General features: G+C 55.1%; 4 protein-coding genes across 11 annotated transcripts; all 4 read left to right on the top strand.

The window, feature by feature from the left end:
* On the top strand, positions 764-3,873 carry S100A3 (S100 calcium binding protein A3). Its single transcript, XM_005677501.2, has 3 exons — positions 764-865; positions 2,724-2,863; positions 3,312-3,873. Exons 2-3 carry the CDS (start codon positions 2,729-2,731, stop codon positions 3,474-3,476), a joined length of 300 nt encoding a protein of 99 aa, XP_005677558.1. The 5' UTR covers positions 764-865; positions 2,724-2,728; the 3' UTR covers positions 3,477-3,873.
* On the top strand, positions 5,169-7,578 carry S100A4 (S100 calcium binding protein A4). The gene is made up of 3 exons (XM_005677502.3): positions 5,169-5,276; positions 6,115-6,270; positions 7,280-7,578. The coding sequence occupies exons 2-3, from the start codon at positions 6,130-6,132 to the stop codon at positions 7,442-7,444; spliced, it is 306 nt and encodes a 101-aa protein (XP_005677559.1). The 5' UTR covers positions 5,169-5,276; positions 6,115-6,129; the 3' UTR covers positions 7,445-7,578.
* On the top strand, positions 9,788-13,456 carry S100A5 (S100 calcium binding protein A5). 8 transcript variants are annotated; one of them, XM_018046136.1, is made up of 3 exons: positions 9,788-9,810; positions 11,298-11,456; positions 13,179-13,456. In XM_018046136.1, the coding sequence occupies exons 2-3, from the start codon at positions 11,319-11,321 to the stop codon at positions 13,320-13,322; spliced, it is 282 nt and encodes a 93-aa protein (XP_017901625.1). In that variant the 5' UTR covers positions 9,788-9,810; positions 11,298-11,318; the 3' UTR covers positions 13,323-13,456. The 8 variants fall into 8 exon arrangements, with proteins under 8 accessions (XP_017901625.1, XP_005677560.2, XP_005677564.2 ...); XM_005677503.3 differs by lacking the exon at positions 9,788-9,810 and adding an exon at positions 9,979-10,065; XM_005677507.3 differs by lacking the exon at positions 9,788-9,810 and adding an exon at positions 10,224-10,375.
* S100A6 (S100 calcium binding protein A6) lies at positions 15,100-16,494 on the top strand. Its single transcript, XM_018046522.1, has 3 exons — positions 15,100-15,139; positions 15,731-15,949; positions 16,311-16,494. The coding sequence occupies exons 1-3, from the start codon at positions 15,100-15,102 to the stop codon at positions 16,445-16,447; spliced, it is 396 nt and encodes a 131-aa protein (XP_017902011.1). The 3' UTR covers positions 16,448-16,494.

Here is a 20,962-nt window from a genome sequence, read left to right as displayed (position 1 = left end):
CAAAGAGTCGGACATGACTTAGCAACTAAACAGCAACAACAAGCCTGCTTTCTTGAGAAATCATTAACATTCAGGGGCTTCCATATTTTTCTGCTTACCATCCCCTAATGGGATTACCTATTTAATCACCCATTTTGTCCCTTTGAAAGTGAAAATGTTAATAGCTCAGTTGTATCTGAGTCTTTGTGAGCCCATGGACTGTAGTCCCCCAGGCTCCTCTGTCTATGGAATTCTCCAGGCAAGAATACTGCAGTGGGTAGCCATTCCCTGCTCCAGGGGATCTTCCCCACCCAGGGATTGAACCCCAGTCTCCTGCACTGCAAGTAGATCCTTTACCATCTGAGCCACCAGGACTATGCCCCCATCACAAAGACTGTTGGTCTGGGGATCAAGCAGGGAGAGTGTCTGTGGGCTCAGTGGTCTCACGATAAATGGGGGGCTGAACCAGAGGCTCACCAAGACCCTCTCTGGCACGGGGATTCTCTGGGCAAAAATGTGTCCATCCCTCTTTCGGGATGCCTCTTCAGCATGAAGAGATAGAGGGCGGCTGTGACGAATGACCTGTCTCCTCTAACCATGCAGGAAGGAGATGGACAGGAGGCCACGCCCTGTTCCCAATGCTGGGGGAGGGCAGAGGGAAAATGAAAAGGTGGTGGTGTCTGCAGCCTTTGATGTACACATGGCTAGGTGCGTGAGTGTGGCTTGTAGTAGAGGTTGCCAGGGAGGGAGGCAGGGGAGCCCCTGGGGGGCATCCTGAGCTTGACCTACTTGGGTCTCCCCATAATTACTCCCTTCCTTCATCGGGAGGCTACAAATAGGGATGTCCTGTCTCTGGGTTCCTCCACTTGAAACTCCAGCATCAGTGGTGAGTGCCAGCTGCTTGGGTCCTGCCCTGGGTTGGGTGTTGGTCAGCCCGAGTTCTGTCTCCTGGCTCAGGGTCTGAGCTTGGGGGCAGAGGGATGACCACAGCAGGGACTGATGAGGTGAAGGGAGTCTGGTGATAGACCCAGGGGTTCCCTGGCACAGTAAGGGGATGCTGGGGAGCTTGGGTTTAGGGGGTGTGCAGAGCTGAGGTCTGGCCGAGGGATGGGGATGATGGGCTTAACACACTGCTGTTGCCCACAGTTAATTCCCCCCTTACCCACTCCCTTCATTCCTGCCCAGGAGGCAAGATGGGCCAGGGAGGCAGGCAAGAGAGGATTCCCTCTAGTCTCCAGGCACTGAGCTCCTGAAAAAGCCACAGTGGTGGCGCCAGGCAGGCTGGCAGGAACCCAGAGGGGCAGTTCAGCCTCTCTGCATTTCCCCATTCCCTGCCATCATGGCCCTTTCCTCTCCTGGGAACTCGGAACTCTGCTCCAATCCTGGGCTGTCACAAAGCGTTAAACCCCAGGCAGTACTTAACCCCATTGTCTCTGCCTACTCTTGACCATCCACCGCGCCCAGCAGAGGACAAATCATTAGGCAGGGAGAGAGCCTTGGCCCAGGCTGCCACATGCTGCAGGACTCCTGTCCCCTGGGGGAACCAGGAGTGAGTCACTCGGCTCAGGCTCACGTGGAAACAACACATGCCTTCCTGGCTGCCTTAGGGTTTCCCCAGGCTGGAGGCATCTCCCAGGAGGACGGTGGGAGGGGCCAATGTAATGGGGTGGGTGGGCAATTCTGGGAAGGGCTTCCCCTCTAACAGAGCGGGGTACCTGTCTGCAGAGCCTTCTGTCTCAAGACCCTCATGGGTCAGGCGGATGGCTATAGTTGGGGTAGATCACAGACTGGTCCGGACCGGAGCTGGTAGTCTCCAGAGACCATCTGATTCAGGTCCCTGATTAGGTCTGTGAGGTGGGATTAACCCCATTTCACAGATAAGACACCTGAGACCTTAAATGGCTCATCCTCGCCTGCACAGCTAGTCAGAGGCATAGTAGATCTTTGGATGCAGCTTCCCTGAGTTCAGGACAGATGGGATGGTGAGGGGGTGGTGGTGAGACTGTAGGGGTTCCTCTGAGACCTGACTCCCTCCAAGGATGCTCAGCTTTGCCAAGGACCTGAGGCTGGGAGCCCAGAGCAAGGATCTCTGTGCAGGTTCCTGGCTCTGGGGTCCTGAAGGGGAGGAAGATTCTGGGCACAGGGGGCTGTGTCTCAGAGGGTGATGCAGAGCCGGACCGAGCCACTGTTGGGTGTCAGATGAGAAAAGATGGAGACAATAGTGGGGGCTTCTCTGGTGGCTCAGATGGTAAAGAACCCCTGCAAGGCAGGAGACCCAGGTTTTGATCCCTGGATCGGGAAGATCCTCTGGAGAAGGAAGTGGCAAACTACTCCAGTATTCTTGCCTGGAGAATCCCATGGACAGAGGAGCCTGGCTGGCTACAGTTCATGGGGCCACGGAAGAGTCCAACGTGACTTAGCAACTAAACTACCACCACTGTGAGGGAGTGAGGTGACAAGTGGGCCACGCTCCCTGAGGGGTTTGCAGTGATGTCGGGCAATTAAGGCCTCTGTCCAGAAATGGAACAAGTGGTGGTGGTGGGAGAGGGTGGGGGCGGTCGGAAAATAAATGAGGAGCTGGTATAGTCAAGGAGGGCTGCTCAGAGGAGGGGGAGCTTGTGGGGTCGGAAGCGTGTATGGGGTCAATCCCGTCTGGGCTCAGTCCCTGGGACACTTGAAGTGCAGTGGTGAGAAGAGGGGCTGACTCGGCCTCTGCCATGAGTCCCACCTTTGTTCCATGACAGTCAATATGGCCAGTCTTCTGGAGCAGGCGTTGGCTACTCTCGTGAACACCTTTCAGGAATATTCACAGTTCTCTGGAAACTCCCTCTGCCAGGCGAAGTTCAAGGAACTCCTGGAGAAGGAGCTGCCTACCTGGGCCCCGGTGAGCACCTGGGCCGAGCCCCCAGGGGAAGCACTGCTTGAATTCTGGGAAAAGACCCTGCTCCGAGTCTGGGGCACAGCGGGGTGGAGGTTTGACTGTGGGAAGGGGTGCTGGGAGGGAAATGCGCACAACCGGAATCTCAGTTTCTTCATCTGTAAAGTGGAGGAAAATCGCCTCCCAGACTGTGGCAGGGCGGTTGGGAGGACTGAGGGAGAGCTCTGTGAAGAACGCCTGACACGCAGCCGGAGGTCCGTAAATGAGCTGAGAAAGAGGGTTTGGGAGGGGAACTGACGCGGTGAATCCTCAGAACAGGGAGGCTGAGGCTGAGGGGCGTGGGTTGCTGATGGCGGGGAGGAGGCGTGGAGGGGAGGGGAGATGGATGTGAGCACCAGGCTGCTCTGCCCTCCTCAGCCTGCCTCCTCATCCCTCCCCGCCCCACCCCGCACAGACGACGCTCCGGGAGTGTGACTACAAGCAGTTCATCAGTGCCCTGGACACCGACAAGGATGGCCAGGTGGATTTTGTGGAGTACATGCGCCTGCTCGCCTGCCTCTGCATCTGCTGCCATGAGTACTTGAAGGACAGCCCCCTGAAGCCCTCCTGCTCCCAGTAACGCGCAGGGCTGCTGTCAGAGGGCAGAGGAGGACAGCCCCCTGAAGCCCTCCTGCTCCCAGTCGGGCAAGGCTGCTGTCAGAGGGCGGAGGTTGGGGTCCTCTCGACCGCTCTGACTCTGCCCCAAGGTCATTCTGGGCACGTCAGCTCTCCCCTTCCCAGCCCCCCAGGCTCCTCCTTCTAGAATCTCCCAGGTTTGCCCCTGGTGTGTCAACCCATGGGTCCAGGAGACACGAGGGGACCATCCCCAGAATCACAGCTAGTGATCTAGCCAGCCGCTGCCTCCCCCCACCAGCTACAGCGGTGGTGGCTATCAAGGCCCAGAAGAGCATGTCTGGGAGAGAGATTGTGGCGGCAAAGGCCTCTTTTGTTCCTAATAAAGAACTGGCATCACTTGGCTCCGTTTGGTTCTTCTGAGAGAACGGCCTGGGGACAGAGTCCCACTGGGGCGTCACCCCTCCCTGGACTTTTCCACGGGAGGACAGGAGGTTGAGGGCAGTTTCAGACCCTGTAGAAATGAAATGGCCCTAATGTCCAGCAGGAAGGCATGGGGGCAACTCGGGGACAATGCCCATGGGAGGATGGTTTGGGGGGGTGCTCTCTGTCTGTCTGTCTGTCTGTATCGGGCAGGTCTCTGAAGAAGAAGCTCCCTTGGGCTGTGAAGGAGGTGAGAGGGGGGTCAAACTCAGTCCCCCAGACCAGATGTTCTGGGAGGAGGGTGGGGCCGTAGGGGAGAGGGTGGGTCTGTTCCCCGCCCTGGGCTATGAGAGCCCAGAGTGCAGCACTAATCCGATCAGGGGTTGGACTAGGGTGTTGCTCCCTGATCATTTGGGGAGGGGTGCTCTGCTGCTGAAGGGGGAAGGAGAGAGACCTTCAGGTAGACCCCTCTCCTTGAAGCCACAGCCACCTGAGGGGTTAACCCCCGACTACTGACCCTCCCTCAACCCCTGAGCTCATACCTTACCCTGGGAGGTTCCCCTGATCCCTGCCTCCCCTCATTTTGTGCTGCATTACCTCTAACTTTCCTCCGCTCTCTGCCCTCTTCATCCCTGACACCCAGCCCAAATCTAAGCCCCCTCCCAACGCCCTCTGCCACCCCACCACTCTTGGTCCCTTCAGTCCATCCCTGAGCCCCAAGGCATGCCTCTCCTTCCCCATTCCATCACTCCTGCATCCAGCGCCTTTCTGCAAGGATGTGCCTGCGGGGGGGTCCCCAAGCCTCCTTTGGGTGTTAGCCTGTTCCTCCTCCCAGACCCCCAGCTCCAGCTGTCCCGGGGCTCACTCCACATGGTAGGAAGCTCTTTGGGGAGGGGCGCAGGGCAGCGTGAGCCATCCCCCGCACCGAACCTGAGGGGCCCTCCCTGTCTTCTCAGGCTGCCACATCCCAGGGCAGTTTCCCACCTGCCACCTTCCACCCCTCTATGCTGGCTGCCTGGTGGGACCACGTCCTCCTTGTCCCTCATGCCCCAGGCACAACCTGTCCCTCCCCCCAGCTCCCTAAAACTCGAGCTGAGCTGTGCACACCCACCCTCCAGGCCCCTGCCTGTGCCCCTGGGGCTCTCCCATGTCCGTCTGTGCCTGCTGGGGCAGGAAGCTAGCTTTCCAGGCTGGGCGGGTGGAGGGGGGTGGAGGGGGGCCGCGGCGTTCACCACATCAGCCCACGATAGGAGGGCTGGGTCCTGTTCTCCCGCATCCCCTGCCATGGGCAGGGCCTGGCCCTGGTATAAATAGGTCAGACTGCTGGGTTCTCCCCATTCTTCCTCTCTCCCCATCATCTCTCCCAGGCACTTCCTCTCTCTTGGTGAGTTGTGGTCGCCTGACTGGCATGCAAGAGGTGTCAGGCCGAGGCTGGGTGCAGGAGAAAGGGAGGTGGGTGCGGGCCAGAGGCACTAAACGGGTCCAGATGTGAGATTCCGATGCGGAGGCTCTGGGGTGGGTGGTGTGCGTGTGTGCAAGTGCGTGTGCATTCAGGAAAGAGCAACAAGTGTGAGGTGGCTGGTGGGAACTGTCTGAGGGGTTCTGTGATGCCGGGGCTTGTGTGCGTTGTTGCTGCTGTACACACTGGTGGGTGTGTTGGCTGGTGTCTGCTGGGTGGCACACTTGGATGTGGAAAGCACAGTGAAAGCAGAAGGCGCCTGTGGGCTCTGGCTGGTTATGTCCTAGGAGCCTCGGTCCTGCACCAGCAACCCAGCCCAAGGGAGGGTGGCCTCCCCGTCCCTCCCCTGCATCCGTGCCTCTGCCACCTCACCCTGCCCCTCCCTATGCACTGGTTTTTTCCGCTAGGCCCCTGGGCAAGCCTCCAGCAGCCTCGCCCAGCCCAGTGCTGGGAGGGGGAAAGAATGGGCTGGGGTGGGGCTGCTGTGGGCTGAGCGTACCAGTGGGTGAATGGACCAAGTGAGGGTGGAGAAAGTGCTCCTGGGGAGCTGGCTGCCTGGAACCCGGAGCCTGAGCACCAGGCCCTGCAGGGGTTCGCTGCCCCAAGCATACATTTCCCTCTCCTGCTAGGAGCTGAACCCCTTTCTGGATGGGAGCAGTGTCACCAATGTGCTCCCTGAGGGATGGGAGTGGGGGGCATTTACAAATACATAGCTGGGGGTGGGGTGGGGAAAATAAGGTTGTCTCTGTGACCCTCCCCCCAGCTCCTAATTGCTGCCATGGCATACCCCCTGGAGAAGGCCCTCGATGTGATGGTGTCCACCTTCCACAAGTACTCGGGCAAGGAGGGTGACAAGTTCAAGCTCAACAAGTCTGAGCTAAAGGAGCTGCTGACCCGGGAGCTGCCCAGCTTCTTAGGGGTGAGTGATTCTGCCTGGGAGGCACCCGTCCTCTGTGAAGCATTACCTACAGCTGGCATCTGCTGCTGACATGGGCAATTTCCAGGCAGAGAGCTTACCCTGGCTGCCTGGGGCCAAAGCACGGTGAGCACCCACAGCTCACTTCCTAGCACCCTCAGAAAGAGGGCAGAGTGAGCAGATAGGGTATGGTGCTCTGTACAACTTCCCTGGAGGGAAACTGATGCTCAGAGAGGCTAAGTAACTTCTCAAGGAAGTCCGTGTTTAAAGCTGAGATCATGAACTGCGATGGTCGAACTCTTGCCATCACTCCAGCAATGAAACTTGTTTTTTTTCTTTTAAGATTCTGTGAAAGTTATATGTCTTCTTTTTTTTTTTTAGTTGAAATATCTTTGATTTACAGTATGTTTATTTCAGGTGTACAGCAAAGTGATTCAGCTATATATGCACATATCTATTTTTTCAGATTCTTTCCCATTATTAGGTATTACACAATATTGAATACAGTTCCCTGTATGATACAGTAAATCCTTGTTGCTTATCTCTTTTATATACAGTAGTGTATATCTGTTAACCTTATATTCCTATTTTATCACCATCCCCCCCGCCCCATAAACCATTTTTGAGTTTCTATTTGGCTTGTAGACGTGAAGATACAGTTCTCTGGAGACACTCACACACAGAATTCTCTTGAGCAATCCCAGATGCCGTCTGTATCAACCTTTACGCTGTTTATATATTGCTTTCATGACCACTGTATGATTGGACTCTTAAAATGACCTTGGCAGAAGAGGCTGTGGTCTCCTTTACGCAGTTGTACCCAGGTCCTCAGACTTCATCTGAGGGGTAGCTTAGCCCCTAGGGCTGGAGGTCCAAAGCCAGGCCCCACAGGGGTGCCTGTGCCTTCCTGAGCTCCCGTCTGGAGCTCAGACCTCACCTGGTGCTAGCTCTGCTCCACTCCCCGACCCCGACCTCGCTTCCGGTTTCCACCTGTAGCCTCTTCCTCCTGCAGAAAAGGACAGATGAAGCTGCGTTCCAGAAACTGATGAGCAACCTGGACTGCAACAAGGACAACGAGGTGGACTTCCAGGAGTACTGCGTCTTCCTGTCCTGCATCGCCATGATGTGCAATGAGTTCTTCGAAGGGTTCCCTGATAAGCAGCCCCGGAAAAAATGAAGGCTCCTCAGGTGTGGGTGGTGGTGGGCTGCCTGCTGGGGTCTTCCCTGTTGGCGGTGGGCACATCACCTACCCTGGCTCCTCCAGATGTGAGCACAATACTGAACAAGTTCAATAAAGATTCTTGAAAGCTATGAGGCTGATGGTCTGAGAAACTCCGGGGGCGTGGGGTGGGGCCTGAGGGATGCCTGGTGGGGGCAGTGGGGAGGGGGTAATGGAGGATGCTGGGAGTTGAGCTGTAGTCTTCTGGAGAGTGGAGAGCAGATTAGTGAAAGTGGAGAGGGGGGCTGTGCATGTATGTGGAGGACAGAGTTGACTCTGGATGGGGTCAAAGGCAGGGAAAGGGACCCCAGAGGCTTGGAACATCCCAGCTGTAGGATCTTAGCCAGTGTTCTCACCCATCCCACCTCCCCAGCCTTGCCTCTGGCAGGATCTCTGACTGAGGCTGGGATGGATTCGGAGGTCACATCTGCTCCTGGTTGGGGTCTGGAATGGAGTGTGGGTGCCCTGGGGTGGTGGGGAAAGGGCTGAGTCATGGGGAGGAAGTAGTGAGGCCAGAGTGGGATGGGGAGGAAGGCTCAGTCCTGACACTTACAGCTCGGGCCCTGCCTGCCACCTGTTCCAGTGGCCTGGCTTCAGACCCCAGGGAAGATGAATCCTTCCTGTCCAGGGTCAGATCAGGGAGGGGACATGGAGGAAGGGCAGCTTGATGGCCACAGCGTGAGCATATCATCCTTCTCTAAGCCTATCTCTCCCGCAGGGCCTGGGATGAGGTTCGTTACCAGTTAACAGTCATGCTCCATCAGAGGAGGACAAAGGACCTTGGAACTGATGAGTGTAGGACAGTAACTGGATTGGGAGGGAGGGAGTTAGAGGGAGGCGACCAGAGTTTTAGAGACAAAATTCTAGGCATGAGATCTGATAAGTGAATTGAGACTCCCCTCCCCTCCTCCCCATCCCTCCTGAAAATATCAGGCACGATAGTGCTTCTCTTTAGGTTAAAGACCAGCAGCTCCACCCTGCAGCGGGTGGGGGTTAGATTTCCAGGCCTTGCTTGGGTGGTACAGGGACCTTCAATGAAGAGGTGAGTAGAAGGCAGGTCCAGAGGCAGAGAAGGTCTGGTTCCCGTGACCTTTCAAGCTTTCCCCTTTTCTTCCATCACGTTGTGTTTTTCTCTCAAGTGGCAGAGGAGTGGGGTAGGTGACTCAGATGTTCCTTCAGAGTGTGACTACAGAGACTCGGATAGAATTTTGATCCAGGAAAAAGTTTGCCGCTTCTTCCTTCCCCCCCTCATCCCTCGCCCCGGTCTGCCCATCTTCCATCGGAGTGCCCTCCCCTGAGTCTCCCTTCTGCATCACTCTCTACTTTGGAAACTCCTGTTGCTTAGCGACCAGTCCCTGCTGCCTCTTTACCTTTGGCAGCTGGGGGTGGGAGTGGAATTGGGGGCAGCCGGGAGCATCTAGGCAGGCTACGGTTTGGCGGCATCAGCCACAGGTGCTAAGCCCCTAACTCTGTTCTCTTCTCATTCTTGAACTGGTTGGTGGTAGAACAATGTCTGAGCTTCCCTGGTAGCTCAGCTGATTAAAAATCTGCCTGCAATGCAGGAGACCCCGACAGGGTTCCTGGGTTGGGAAGATCCCCTGGAGAAGGGATAGCCTACCCACTCCAGTGTTCTTGGGCTTCCCTGGTGGCTCAGATGGTAAAGATTCCATGTGCAATGTGGGAGACCTGGTTTCAATCCCTGGTTTGGGAAGATCCCCTGGAGGAGGGCATGGCAACCCACTCCAGTATTCTTGCCTGGAGAATCTAATGGACAGAGGAGCCTGGCGGGCTACAGTCCATGGGGCTGCAAAGAGTCAGACACGCCTGAGCAACTAATCACAGAACAATGTCTGAGTCTCCCCTAGGATATAGGCAAATCTCCTTGACTCACACCCTGGTCATTACTGCACCTTGAACCTGCTCCCCAGAGTCCGCAGCCTCTACCCCATCATCCAGCCCTACCCGTCCCCGATTTCTGCCTTGGTCTCCCTGATTCTCAGTTCCCCAGGAGTCTCTGACAATTCTTTCCCATGGTGACCAGTGAGGTGTCGAAGAATCCTTTAAAAATCTTAGCCTACATACTCGCTAATGGCCTTGACCATGCCCTTGGCAGGAAACATCTTTCCCTGCTGATTCCCATCTTGAGCTGCATCTGTTCTGCTCTTGGGGTGGGTGGGAGGGCTCCAACACAAAGAGCAGCCTAAGGTATGGGTGGATACCCTGAATACCTCCTGATTCTTCTTTCCAGGGAGCCTGGCTGTCGTCCCATCAGATTGTGAGTTCTGGGTTTTGGTTGGAAAGACAAAGCTTCTGGGATTGAAAATGTATGTACCATGGTAAACTCAGTATGCTCCCATCCCCTCTGTTTAGAAACAAGTGAGGTGAGATTCGCAAAAGGGGGTTTCTTTGCAGCCATGTCCCAGGAGGCTCTGACCTAAGCTTCTTTGGTCCCTGGCCCCTTCTTATTGGCCCTTTCTTTCCCCTGGTTTCCTGGGGATTGGAACAAGGGAATAAAGGCAGAGAGCAGTGGCAGACAGCCCGAGTCTGCCGCGTGAGTTCTCTGGCTCTCTCTTTCCTGGGTGAGTCCTTCCTTCTGATCTCCCTGCTTATTTATATGGTAGGGCAAGCTGGGCGATGAGGCCAGAGGCTGACAAGCTCTGGTGACCTCCCCCAAGAAAGGCTGGGTCTGATGAGTGGGCATGTGCTCAGGGAGGAAGAGGGCCAGGTATTTGGCATCATGGCTATGAGAATTTCCTGAGAAGTGGCCCTGGAGGTGGAGGTGGGGATTGGAACCAGCCAGGAGGCTGCTGCAACTGCCGAGACCCTTGCCTTCCACCGTGGTCCTGGCTGAGTCTCCCGGTGGTGGGGAGAAGCTGAAGTTTTGGGGAGGTAGGAGTTGAATGACAGGTCCGGTTCTGGAATAGCCAGGTGGGCTTCCGGCTGAGGGTAGGAGACAGCAGCTTCTTCCTCGTTTCCTGGCTCAGGACCCTGCACAGATTTACCTGCAGCCCCCAAGTTCCTTGGGTGTTGGCTCCTTCCTGCCTAAGGGGGAAGTGGTTTTCAAGTCTGAGTCACAGGAGCTCCAAGAGCTTCTTCCTTTGGAGGGGTGTGTGGCTGTGCTGGTGACTGGAGGGCCCCATCAGACCCAGTCTCTGGATCCAGCCCTCACAATGACCCCGGAGAGGAGGCCCACTTCCTTCCCTGACTCATGACTGGTCCGTGTGTACAGTTCTCTGGGCGGGAGCCTGGGGACCAGCCGGACAAGTCCTGTCACCCCTCCTGGCTTCCTGTTGAGATCTTATCTTCCAGTTTCAGCCCCAGGTTCCTCCAACCCCCGGACTCTCTCTTTGCCCTGTCCCCCACTTCTGTAATGGGACACTCCCTGATAGTGGATGGTTCAGGCTCCTGGGGCAAGGAGGGTGACTAGGGTAAGGAGGGTGACTAGGGCAAGGAGGATGACCTCTGGAAAATGAGTGCCCAAGCTGGGTCAGGCCGGAAGAAAATCCTGACCCTTCACTGGCTCCACCATCTGCCACCAGTTCTTCTGGGGAGGTCAGCTTGCCCCTAGACCCTTTTTACAACATCTTCTAAGCAGGAGAGTGTGCAGTCTCCTTCCAGGGCTGGTCAGGCTCTGGCTGTTCCAAGTTTGCTGTGGGTCTCACTACAGCCTATCCTGAGACATTGGGGTCCACGTGCTAGATTTTGGTCTCACCATGCATTCCAGTCACTGGTCCTTGAAGGAGAAGCTTGGAGAGGGGCCAGTGATGGGGTCCGGCTTCCTGGGGAATGTGATCTTTCCCTCTCCCTTCAGCTTCTGGAACTGCACACCGTGATGGAGACCCCCCTGGAGAAGGCCCTGACCACTATGGTCACCACTTTCCATAAATATTCTGGGAGAGAGGGCAGTAAACTGACTCTGAGCAAGAAGGAGCTAAAGGAACTGATCAAGAAGGAGCTGTGTCTTGGTGAGGTAGGTTCTGGTCCCTCCCCTGCACCCCAGAGTCCCAGTGCTCCCTGGGCAGTTGGGGGAAGGGAGGGAAAAGAAGGGGAACACGGATGCCACTGTCAGGGGCTCCCCAGCACGAGGGAGGGAGGCCCCTCCAGAGGGGACGCATGTCTGTCTGCAAGATACACTAGTCTCAGCCAGGACAGGATGGCCAAAAGTAGGGGCGGAGACCCAAGGAAGACGGTGGACCTCTTGGGCGTGCACAACTCTAGACCTAGCGGGGAGGGATGAATCAGGTATCACTGGGAACAGAGAAGGGCAGTGTTTGCAGGGTGGACCTCAGCCCGGGTGAGGGATTCAGAGAAGGAGATCAAGGAGACTTCCAGGTTGAGGCTGGGTTCCTGCAGCTGTGGAATCTGTGAGAGGAATGGGGTGGGTGGTGGGTGAGGGGGTTCAGCAGTCCAGGTCAGCTATGCAAAACTCACAGGCAGGGCTCCCACCTGGTCCTGCTCTGTGCGTCCACCACTGCTGGGGCTTTCAGCTGATGCTGACGGGGGACCCAAAAGGACCATTCTGCTAGTTTGTGAACACAGGTTGGAAGGAAGCAGAACTGATTCTTACCAGATGGAGATGGTGGGAGGGAGGCAACTGAAGAGGGAGAGGCCTATGTGGTAGTCATCACATTATTGTTACACTTAAAAAAAAAATTGAGGCTCAGATACATTATATAATCTCCAGCTAGTGAGAGGCTGGAATTCCAGGCCAGCTCCACGCATCACTCTCCCTCTTTCCTTTAAAATCAGCCTGGGGCAGGGGGCTCTCCTGATTCAGGTGGCATCCTGAACCTTAGTGGACCTCCCTAGAGAAAAGTGGGAATGCGTCTCTGTGGACAGGGGACCAAAACAGGTGTGGGTGTCACCAGGCTTCCCCTCTGGCCTTCCTGCCTACTTCTCTGCATCTTGGAGTTAATGAGGGCAGAGGGAGGGGCCGTGGGTCCGGCAGGGTTAATTACAGGGAGACGGAGGCCCTGGGGAGGGCCTGGCTTTAACAGGAGCCCAGACTGGGGACAAGCACGGCGTCACAGAGAGGCTGTTTCCATCTCCGTATGTCCCGACGTCCTGTCTCCTGTGGCAAAGCTGGAGTGGAGGGCAGCGCAGAGAAGCGGGCAGGACGTGCCCGTATTTTCTTCCTGTTCCCCCCAAGTGCCCTGTCTCCCTCCTCTTGTAGAGCTGAGCTGGGAGGGCAGGGGACCAGACAGAGAGCAGGCCTGGGTGCCATGCACTCATTCCATACAGCTGTCCTGCAGGCTCTCCTAGCTAGGGAACACAGAGCTCTAACCACTGCTCTCGTGGAGGGATGTGTGATCTGCTTGCGTTCTGAACGATCCCCAGCAGGGACAGAGTAAGACTTGGACGCTGCTCAGGGCCAGTATAGTCACCAAGCTGTTTCTATGAGGTGTTGTAGGAAATCTAGCTGTTTCTTTGAATGGTAGAAATTGTTGAGAGGAAGAGGGGTGCCTGCAGTAGCTGTACTCTAGTCATTTGCTCAGGTTGAGGAGTCAGGGCACGGAAGCTCTGCTAGGTGTCAGATCCCATGCTGGCTGTGGCCTGAGGGGAGCCTCTGGGGGTTGAGATGCTCCGTGTTGCTGACTCAGCTGGGGATCAGCCTGAGGCCACCTTCCCAGGGGCCACCGCAGGGCTGGGAGAGGTGGCTGGCTGACCTGTCTCTCTATCTGGGCCCTCGAAGAAGATGAGGGAGAGCAGCATTGACGACCTGATGAAGAGCCTGGACAAGAACAGCGACCAGGAGATTGACTTCAGGGAGTACTCGGGGTTCCTGACCACGCTGTGCATGGCCTACAACGGCTTCTTTCTGGAGGAGAACCAATGACCGGGGCCTGGTCCCTGGCCCCTGCAGCTCTGTTCACAAACCCTGCATGGCCCCTCACCTTCCCCTCCCTCCCAGACAGACCCTGCTTCAGCCTTCCCCTCCGGCAGAGGAATAAAGGTTTTCCATTCCAGGTGTCCAGGGCTGGTTTGGTAGATTCTGTTCCACCTTCGCTGGGGTGGGGTGGGGCCAGGCAGATGGACAGCCTCTGGGAATTAGGGTTCTGAGTCTTTCAGAGTGGGTGTGACTAATCTTATCCAGGCGTAGTCTTGCCCTCCACACACACACACACACACACAAATGGGGAAGTGGGGCCAGGCTTTTGCTTGTCTCGAGGGAATGCTGCAAGGACGCAGAGAAAGCTGCTGAGGCAAAGTGCTGGAGGGGGGTGGGGTGTGTGTGTGTGTGTGTGTGTGAAATCCTTAGGTGCTTTTTCAGGAGCTCCAAAGAGCTCTGGTACCATAGCCCTTTATGTCTCAGCATAGCAAAGAATTCAGCAAGAGGCTAAGTGATAGAAAAGAAGTGATTTATTGGAAGAGGACGATTGTGAGGTTTACAAGTGGGTGAGTGAGAGATACTGGGCCCTAAGAACTTACTGGGTTACAATTTTACAATCAGAGGAAAGTGGGGAGGGGGAGAAGACCTTTGTCTTTCTTAGAAGACATCATGCTTCCATCGTTAACTCCTCCTCTGGGTTGAGCAGGGAGTTTTCTTGTCTCTACATGGTCAAGTTAGGTCCACAAATTACTGTTTTTTATGTGTACAGAGAGCATGACCTTGGGATCATTAACTTACTGAGCTTACTGGGCAGTATGTGGGGCTCATACCATCACTGTTTTGTTGTTTGGGGCTATGTCTTATGTTTCTGACGCATTGTTTCGTTGCTAAGCAAGCCTGCCTGGTTTTGTGGCTAAGCAAACCCACTTTCTTGAGTAATCATCAATTCATAGGGGTCTCTTATACTTTTTCTACCTATAGTCCCCTAGTGGGATTAACTATACCACTACTTTGCCCCTTTATTCTGTCCCTTTCACTGGGGGCAGCTGGGATTTGGTTCCTGAGGGCAGTGGTGGGCAGGCCAGAATGACTTGTCCCTGGCTCACAGGAGGCTCTCCCTCCCCCCCCAACCCCAACACACTAAGAAAACAGAGTCTGGCCTTGACCTCCAGGACAGCTCCTTCTCCTCCATTTCCCCCTTTGCAAGGAGCCCCATCCCCCATCATCTCTGGGGTCCAGAGATTTCTGCTCTCCCCACTTCTCCATAGCAAAATCCTTTCTTAGGAGAGGATCTGAAAAACTTTGCAGTGGAGGGTAAATAACTAATGACACAGGGCTCTGCTCCCTTGGGTGTGCGTGCACTTTAAAGGGCAAGAGGTTCCGAGTGGAATTCGGGAGGGGGGTGGGGTGGGGGAAGGGAGGGGGTGGTGGCGGCAGGAATTTATTTTCCCTGGTGGGATGGGTGTTCCAGAGGCCCTGTCACTTCTATCCTTCATCGAGGGTTTTCCCAGCATAGCCACCCTCTTACTTCTACACGGACAGACAGACAGACAGACAGACAGACAGACACACACACACACACAGTCGCTGCCCGGTTCTCCGCCTCCTCCCCTTGCCCTGTCACATCAAGACATGGGGGACAAAATGAGGTTGGGAGATTAGGAGGTCTTCCTTAAGCCCCTCACACCCACCCCACGGAGCCCCGAAAAGCCGGGGCAGGGGACATGCAAAGTTCGGCCTGGGTACTGTGTAAAGAGCCGGCAGGGTGGGGCGTGGGGGGGACATGGGCGGCGGGGGCGCTTTCGCTGACCGGCTTCCCTGCGGCGCAACTATAGGGCGGGCTGGCCGACCACTCAGCCTTCCACTCGGTCGCTCCCTTCTCATTTCGCTGCAACCGGCGGTGAGTTCTCACCAGGGCAGCCGCCGGCGCTCCCGGGTTGGTCCGTAGGCCGGTGGCGGGGAGACGCAGGCCGTGTCAGGCTGGCCCCAGGCTAAGGCATCCTATGGGGCAGCTCTCACAGCGGGCCTGGGAGGCTGCAGGAGGGTGCGTTCCGGGCGTGGGGTGAGTCAGTGCCACGGTATGTAGTCCTGTGAGGATGTGTGCGTGTGTGTGTGGCGGGGAGGGGGGGGGTCGGTTGGCGGCTGGGTGTGCAGCCTCCAGCCCACACTCCCAGCACTCCCAGTATACTCCCCAACTTTCTTGGAACCCCTAGAGGAGAGTTCTCAACTGTGGTCCTATTTATTTCTTAGGATCCTCGAACCACGTCTGCTCTGGTTCCCTTCTCTGCAGGACACTCATCTCTTGGCCCTAGAGTCTGCCCTCCTCTCCCCTTCCAGCCCTGGGCTTTCTCCACCAAGGTTCACCTCACCCTAGTCAAAGGGAGTCGAAGGGATTGCTTGACGGTGGTCTTGAGGTGTGTGGGAGAGTGAGAAAACCTTGCTTCCCAGGCTGCTGACCTGCCCCGCTGCCTGCAGCTCTGAGCCCAGTCTTCAGCTATGGGAACACCCCCTGGATCTGGCCATTAGCCTCCTGGTGGTCATCTGCCACAAGTACTCTGGCCTTGATGGTGACGAGAACACCCTGAGCAAGAAGGAGCTGAAAGAGCTTGTCCAGAAGGAGCTCACCCTTGGGGAGATGAGTGAACCTCCCAGGCCCCCTCTCCCCACCTCCCACTCTTTAGCAGCAGGATTGGGAGAGGACGGGGTGCCAGGTGCATCTGACTAACCCTTGTCCACATTCCAGGGCCCTAGACCTCATGCCTTACCGTTGGTTCACACTCCTGCAGGGCTGGGGCTACTCTCAGCCTGGTATTCCCTGCCCTTGAGTGAGGGACAGAGGAGGGGTAAAGCCAAGTGAACTCAAGGTGGAACTGGATCTTTGGTGACGAGTGAGAACAGAGACACTTGTATGAGACAGGGCTGCCTGGGAGGGGGAAATGCAGAGAACTCAAGGTCTCGTCACCATTGAGTCTGGCTTTCCCATTCTGACACATTAAAAGATGCAGGATGCGGAAACCGCAGAGCTAATGGACGAAATGGACCAGAACAAGGACCAGGTGGTGAACTTCCAAGAATATGTCACCTTCCTGGGGGCCTTGGCTATAATCTACAATGAACTTCTCCGGGACTGAAAATAAATTGGGAGGTGGAGACGCCCTCTATCTGATCTGTCTGTCTAATGGTGGTAATTGTACGATAAAATTATGATTATTTTTTGTTTAAATCTACTCCTGTGTCCTGGCTTCCCAGTGATTTCTGTCTCCTCCTCTGCTTGATGCCGCATCAACCATCAGAAGGTTACAGTTACCTCTGGGAGTGACTCAGTGACTCACCAGGCCAGGAAAACTGGTGGGAAGGCGCACAGGATGGTGGATGTACCCTAACAGAGTGGCTGTGAGCTCATAAGCTGGCTTCGATGTGGATTAGAAAAGATGTCTACTCTGGGTGAAGCCGCCTTAAGGAAAGGTTCAAGGGGGCCCCAGGCTTCCTGGTGGTGCTAGTGGTAAAGAACCGCCTGCCAATGCAGGAGGCAGGAGAGATGGGGGTTTGATCCCTGGGTCAGGAAGATCCTCTGGAGGAGGGCATGGCAACCCACTCCAGTATTCTTGCCTGGAGAATCCCATGGACAGAGGAGCCTGGTGGGCTATGGTCCATGGAGTTGCAAAGAGTCGAACACGGCTGAAGTGACTTAGCACACTCACACACACACACAAGTGGTCCCCAGTAGAGTGGGTTCTGGGATGGGCTTGGAGGAAACGGTGCTTGAGTCAGGCTGTGTTGAGCCCAGAGTGGAGCAGAGATAGTCCTAGCAAGGTCCCTGATGATGAAGACTTATTTTTGCTCTGGGTATGGTCAGAGCGGAAAAGTCACAAGCACTGGGAGGTGGGGCTGGTCCACGTTTTCACCACAGTGAAGTGGGGGCAGAGGAGGTGCCACTGACATGCCCAGCGCCTGGTCAAGGAGTGTTCTGCCATTCTGTTGAGACCACCACAGACAGACAGGACACTGGATGCTTGAGTTCCGTTCTGATGCCTATGCCCTGGGTGGTCGAAGTTGGGAAGCACGCTTCAGGAGTCTGTCCGTGCATTCAGGGGACAGGGTTCTTTGTACTAGGGGTGGTGGTCTGAGAAGCTGGCAGCTGTGTCAATATGTGAATCATGGGGTGTTTGTGAAAGGGGTGGAGTGGGGGGTCCCCAGGATGGGGTGGGGATCCCAGGGCTGGGCAACCATGGCTTCAAGCTTTTCTGTCAATATTGATCCAGCCAATCCCTACAGCCTTAGCAGAATGAATCACCCCGGTTATTCCATCAGAGCCAAGCCTCATTCTCAGCCCCCATCAGGGAAGGTGAGTAACTGTCTGAATTACTGCCTGAGTTCATTGTTTGCGTTAGTGTTTTCACGTGGTGGGTGAGGGTGGGGGCAAGGGGGTACGTTGTGTCTCAGGGTGATGGGGCAGGTGTCATAGTTCTGTCCCCTCCAGGCCTGGTGGGCCCCAGGCAAGTTCCCCTGTAGGCTCTGGGGACCTCAAGGGGAAACCATATCCTCCTTTTCCTCTTACCTCCGCACTTCCCTGGGGCCCAGGTTTGAGGCATTGTCTTCTTCCTCCTTGGGGTGGGGATGAGTGGACCGTCTCAAGAGGACTGGAAGCCTTACCTTTTGGTGTCCCTCCTTCTCTAGTGGCCTCTCCTTCCCTGCAGGGTGTAGTGGCTTGCACAGTTGGGAACCAGGAAGGGGCCCAGGGCCTGAGGTCCCAGGCCTTGGTTGCATCCAACACCACCTGGAAAGGTACCTTCCCAGAACCCCAGAGGCCAGCATATTGGGGCGTGGAGCGAGCGCCCTCTTGTGGGCAGAGAGCAGGACGCTGCAGACCGGCGGGGTTGGCTTTCTCCAGCCCCTGGGGAGGGGCCGATGGTGGTTGGTGGAGCCCTTCCAGTGAAGAAGAACACGCCACTTGGCGCTCAGGGAATGCCAGCCGGGTGATCTTTTGGCTCCTGAAACCTAACCTCTGGACAGCAAGATCAGACCAGTCAAGTCTTAAAGGAAATCAACCCTGAAAGTTCACTGGAAGGACAGTTGCTGAAGCTGAAGCTTCAGTACTTTGGCCACCTGACGCGAAGAGCCGACTCTTTGAAAAAGACCCTGATACTGGGAAAGGAGGCAAAAGGAGAAGGGGGCGGCAGAGGATGAGAATGGTTGGATAGTGTCACCAACTCAACATACGAGTTTGAGCAAACTCTGGGAGATAGTGGAGGACAGAGGAGTGTGCTGCAGTCCATGGCGTTGCAGAGTCGGGCATGGCTCAGAGGCTGAACAAACGCAAACCTAACTCAGCCCTCGAATAAAGCAATTCAGCTTCAGCTAAGACACGCCTACCACCAGCAAGTCGAAGAAAGGAAGGCCGTTTGCAAAGACAAATAGAATCTGAACCCTTCGCCTCCCCTCCCTCAGTTTCAGGGCCAAGAAGACCATACAAAGAGGGAGGAGGGGTCATTTCAGCGGGTGAAGACCCACTGCAGGCGGAGGGGCTGCGCAGACAAGGCCTGCAGCCCTGCGTCTTCAGGGAGCTCTGGTGGGTGGGCAGGCCGTGAGGCTGAAGGAAATCAGTATACACGCACAGTTCACCCGAACCTTAACAGGCGTGTCCTTTATCAGCTGTCTTTCCATAGTAGTGGAGGGGAATAGGAACACAGATTTAAAAAATAAAACCGCAAACAAATAGCAAGTCTTCTGTTAGCTTTGAAGTTAACGGTTTTTAAGTTTTTTTTTTGTGGGGGGCAGTGGGAGGCAGCAGGATTTACAATGAAATTTGGCAGGTGCTCTACTCAGAGGGGTGGGATTGGGTGTGGAGGGGAGGCACAGACTGGTCATGTTTTTTTGCGTTTGCTTCCAACTGGTGTAAGGTTGGACGTGAAGCCTTTAGCTCATGCTGTGGAACAGGGGTCTGGGCTTAGAGCCGAAGGAAATGTTCAGATGTGAGCTGGGGGCTTCATACCGTGTCCCTTTGCTGAGGCTGATCTGGGCCTCTGGTGGAAGTGGCTGTGTGTTCCCCCATGCCCCTTGATGAGGCTCCCTTTTCCCTTGCGATGTATAAACTGGCATTAATCCTACAACCTAGTCAGCCTGACTCCCAGGAAGCTGAAACAGCAACATCACAGCCCATGTCTGTAAGCTGGGGCGGGCCCCAATCAAAGGAGTTCAGGACTGAGTCACAGCTTGTAACTCTTTGTTCTCTGCCAAGCGTATCCAGTACAGTGGAGAATAAAGCCGCTGTGCATTTGTATAGCGTTTTAGTTTAACAAGGCGCTTTCTTACCATTGTCTTTTGTGATGCTCACAAGATTCATGGGCAGTATGAATTATTAACCTCGTTTGACAAGTGAAAAGACCAGTAAAGCAGTAAGTGCCTCCGCCCTGGGCAAACTTAAGTTCAGAACTGGAGCCGCTCCATTCTCTTTGCCAGTTCCTCAGTGCTTATCACATCATGACATATTTTGGCTATTTCTTTTTCATGTTTTTCTCTTAAATGTTTTCATTACGTATTGAGAGTGTACAAAGTGATTTACAGAAACAATCAGTGAGTCAGAGTTGCCTGGGCCTGGATCTTATCCTGGGCTGGGTTGCATTCAAGGACCAGACATTCAAAGACTAGTGACAAGGAAAGATGATTTTTCACTACTTGTAAGGAGGGAAAGGGAACCTGTTCTCTTCTTCTGGAATGGTCTCCTTGGGAATGTCACTGGCCTGAATCCTAACACCACCCTTTGGAATGTAAATAAAATTTCTCTAGGAAGAAGATAGCTTCGGGAGTCTCCAGTTTTTAGATCCTAGAGATCTCTAAATTCCGAGTCTTCACCTCTTTTGAAGTATAAATACCTAGAGAGATAGCTTTGTTTTCTTGAGCTTCTTGGAGCTTAACCTTGGGACCTACCACAGACAGTAAGCATTTGACTTGGGAGACAAGTGAAAGAAAAGTGAAAGTCTTAGTTGCTCAGTCGGGTCCGACTCTTTGTGACCCCATGGACTGTAGCCTGGCCAGGCTCCTCTGTCCATGGAATTCTCCAGGCAAGTATACTGGAATGGGTTGCTATTTCCTACTCCACGGGATCTTCCCAACCCAGGGATCAAACCCAGGTCTCCTGCATTGTGGGCAGATTCTTTACCATCTGGGCCACCAGGGAAGCTCTGGAGCAAAACAATTAAGTACAGAATGCCTGCAAGTTTAATTCTCAAGGTATGTGAAGAGTCCCAGTGTTAGGGGAAGCACGCTGATTGAAACCGCCCACCCCGGCCAGGCACCATAGTAACCATTGCATGAGTTGTTTTCCACAGCAGGTCCTGGTAAGGAACACAAAACTAATAAGCCATCTCCAACCGGAAGAGTTCAGGAAAGGGCGGAAGGATACACCACGTGTCCGACCACCTCCCAGAATCCTTCTTGCTGGCATCCATCGTGGCTGAACAAGGCGTGCACCACCAGCAAGGACTCTGAGTCAGAATGATTGTCTAAAGACAACCCCAGAACTAATCCCAACACTATAAAATCCAAGCCTGAGAGCCACATGGCAGAGCAGTCCTTCTGGGTTCCCTGACCCTACTGCTCTCCGCCTGGGCACCTCCTCCCAATAAAACCTCTTTGTCAGCACGTGT

The sequence above is a fragment of the Capra hircus genome, chromosome 3 (genome assembly GCF_001704415.2).
Source record: "Capra hircus breed San Clemente chromosome 3, ASM170441v1, whole genome shotgun sequence".
Taxonomy (NCBI): domain Eukaryota; kingdom Metazoa; phylum Chordata; class Mammalia; order Artiodactyla; family Bovidae; genus Capra; species Capra hircus.
This window is presented reverse-complemented; position numbering and strand designations above follow the sequence as displayed.